Below are 475 nucleotides of genomic sequence, written 5' to 3' on the forward strand. Positions count from 1 at the left end.
CGGGTGTGGTGCAGAGCTCGGAGGGGAGCCTGGAGAGGCCGTTATGCTTTAAATAACCAATTTGCCATAGATTGGAGACTGTAGAGTAGCAGTTTGACTGGAAGTTTATTTGTCAGCGTGGTTTGATGTGCTCCAGGATAAACCAGTGAAAGTTTATTTGTCAGCATGGTTTGATGTGCTCCAGGATAAACCAGTGATGTTTTCTTGCCTTTCAGTTTTTCCTGAGCTCCTGCAGACGCTGTTCTTCAGGAATCCTCCCCAATGAGAGGATCCGCAACATCGGGATCTCGGCTCACATCGACTCGGGGAAGACGACGCTGACGGAGCGAATCCTCTTCTACACGGGGAGGATAGCACAGATGCACGAGGTGGGTTTCCAGAGGGCTCCGGAGCAGAGCTGCGCTTCATGGGCTGAGCGTGCTGGGTGCTGTCATGACGTTGCTGTGGCTCGCCCCCCTGTAGGGGGTAGGAACTG

The 475-nt window shown here is 53.3% G+C and overlaps 1 protein-coding gene across 1 annotated transcript in view; it reads left to right on the forward strand.

Moving 5' to 3' along the window:
• Nucleotides 1-215: 215 nt before the first annotated feature.
• GFM1 (G elongation factor, mitochondrial 1) overlaps nucleotides 216-475 on the forward strand; it is a gene marked incomplete at its 5' end in the record, with an annotated part of 11,511 nt that continues 11,251 nt past the window's right edge. The window contains one exon of the mRNA XM_010086398.1: nucleotides 216-368. Within this exon, the coding sequence (XP_010084700.1) occupies nucleotides 216-368 (153 nt within the window). The remainder of the gene's footprint in view (nucleotides 369-475) is intronic.

The sequence above is a fragment of the Pterocles gutturalis genome, unplaced genomic scaffold (assembly GCF_000699245.1).
Source record: "Pterocles gutturalis isolate BGI_N339 unplaced genomic scaffold, ASM69924v1 scaffold3996, whole genome shotgun sequence".
Classification (NCBI taxonomy): domain Eukaryota; kingdom Metazoa; phylum Chordata; class Aves; order Pterocliformes; family Pteroclidae; genus Pterocles; species Pterocles gutturalis.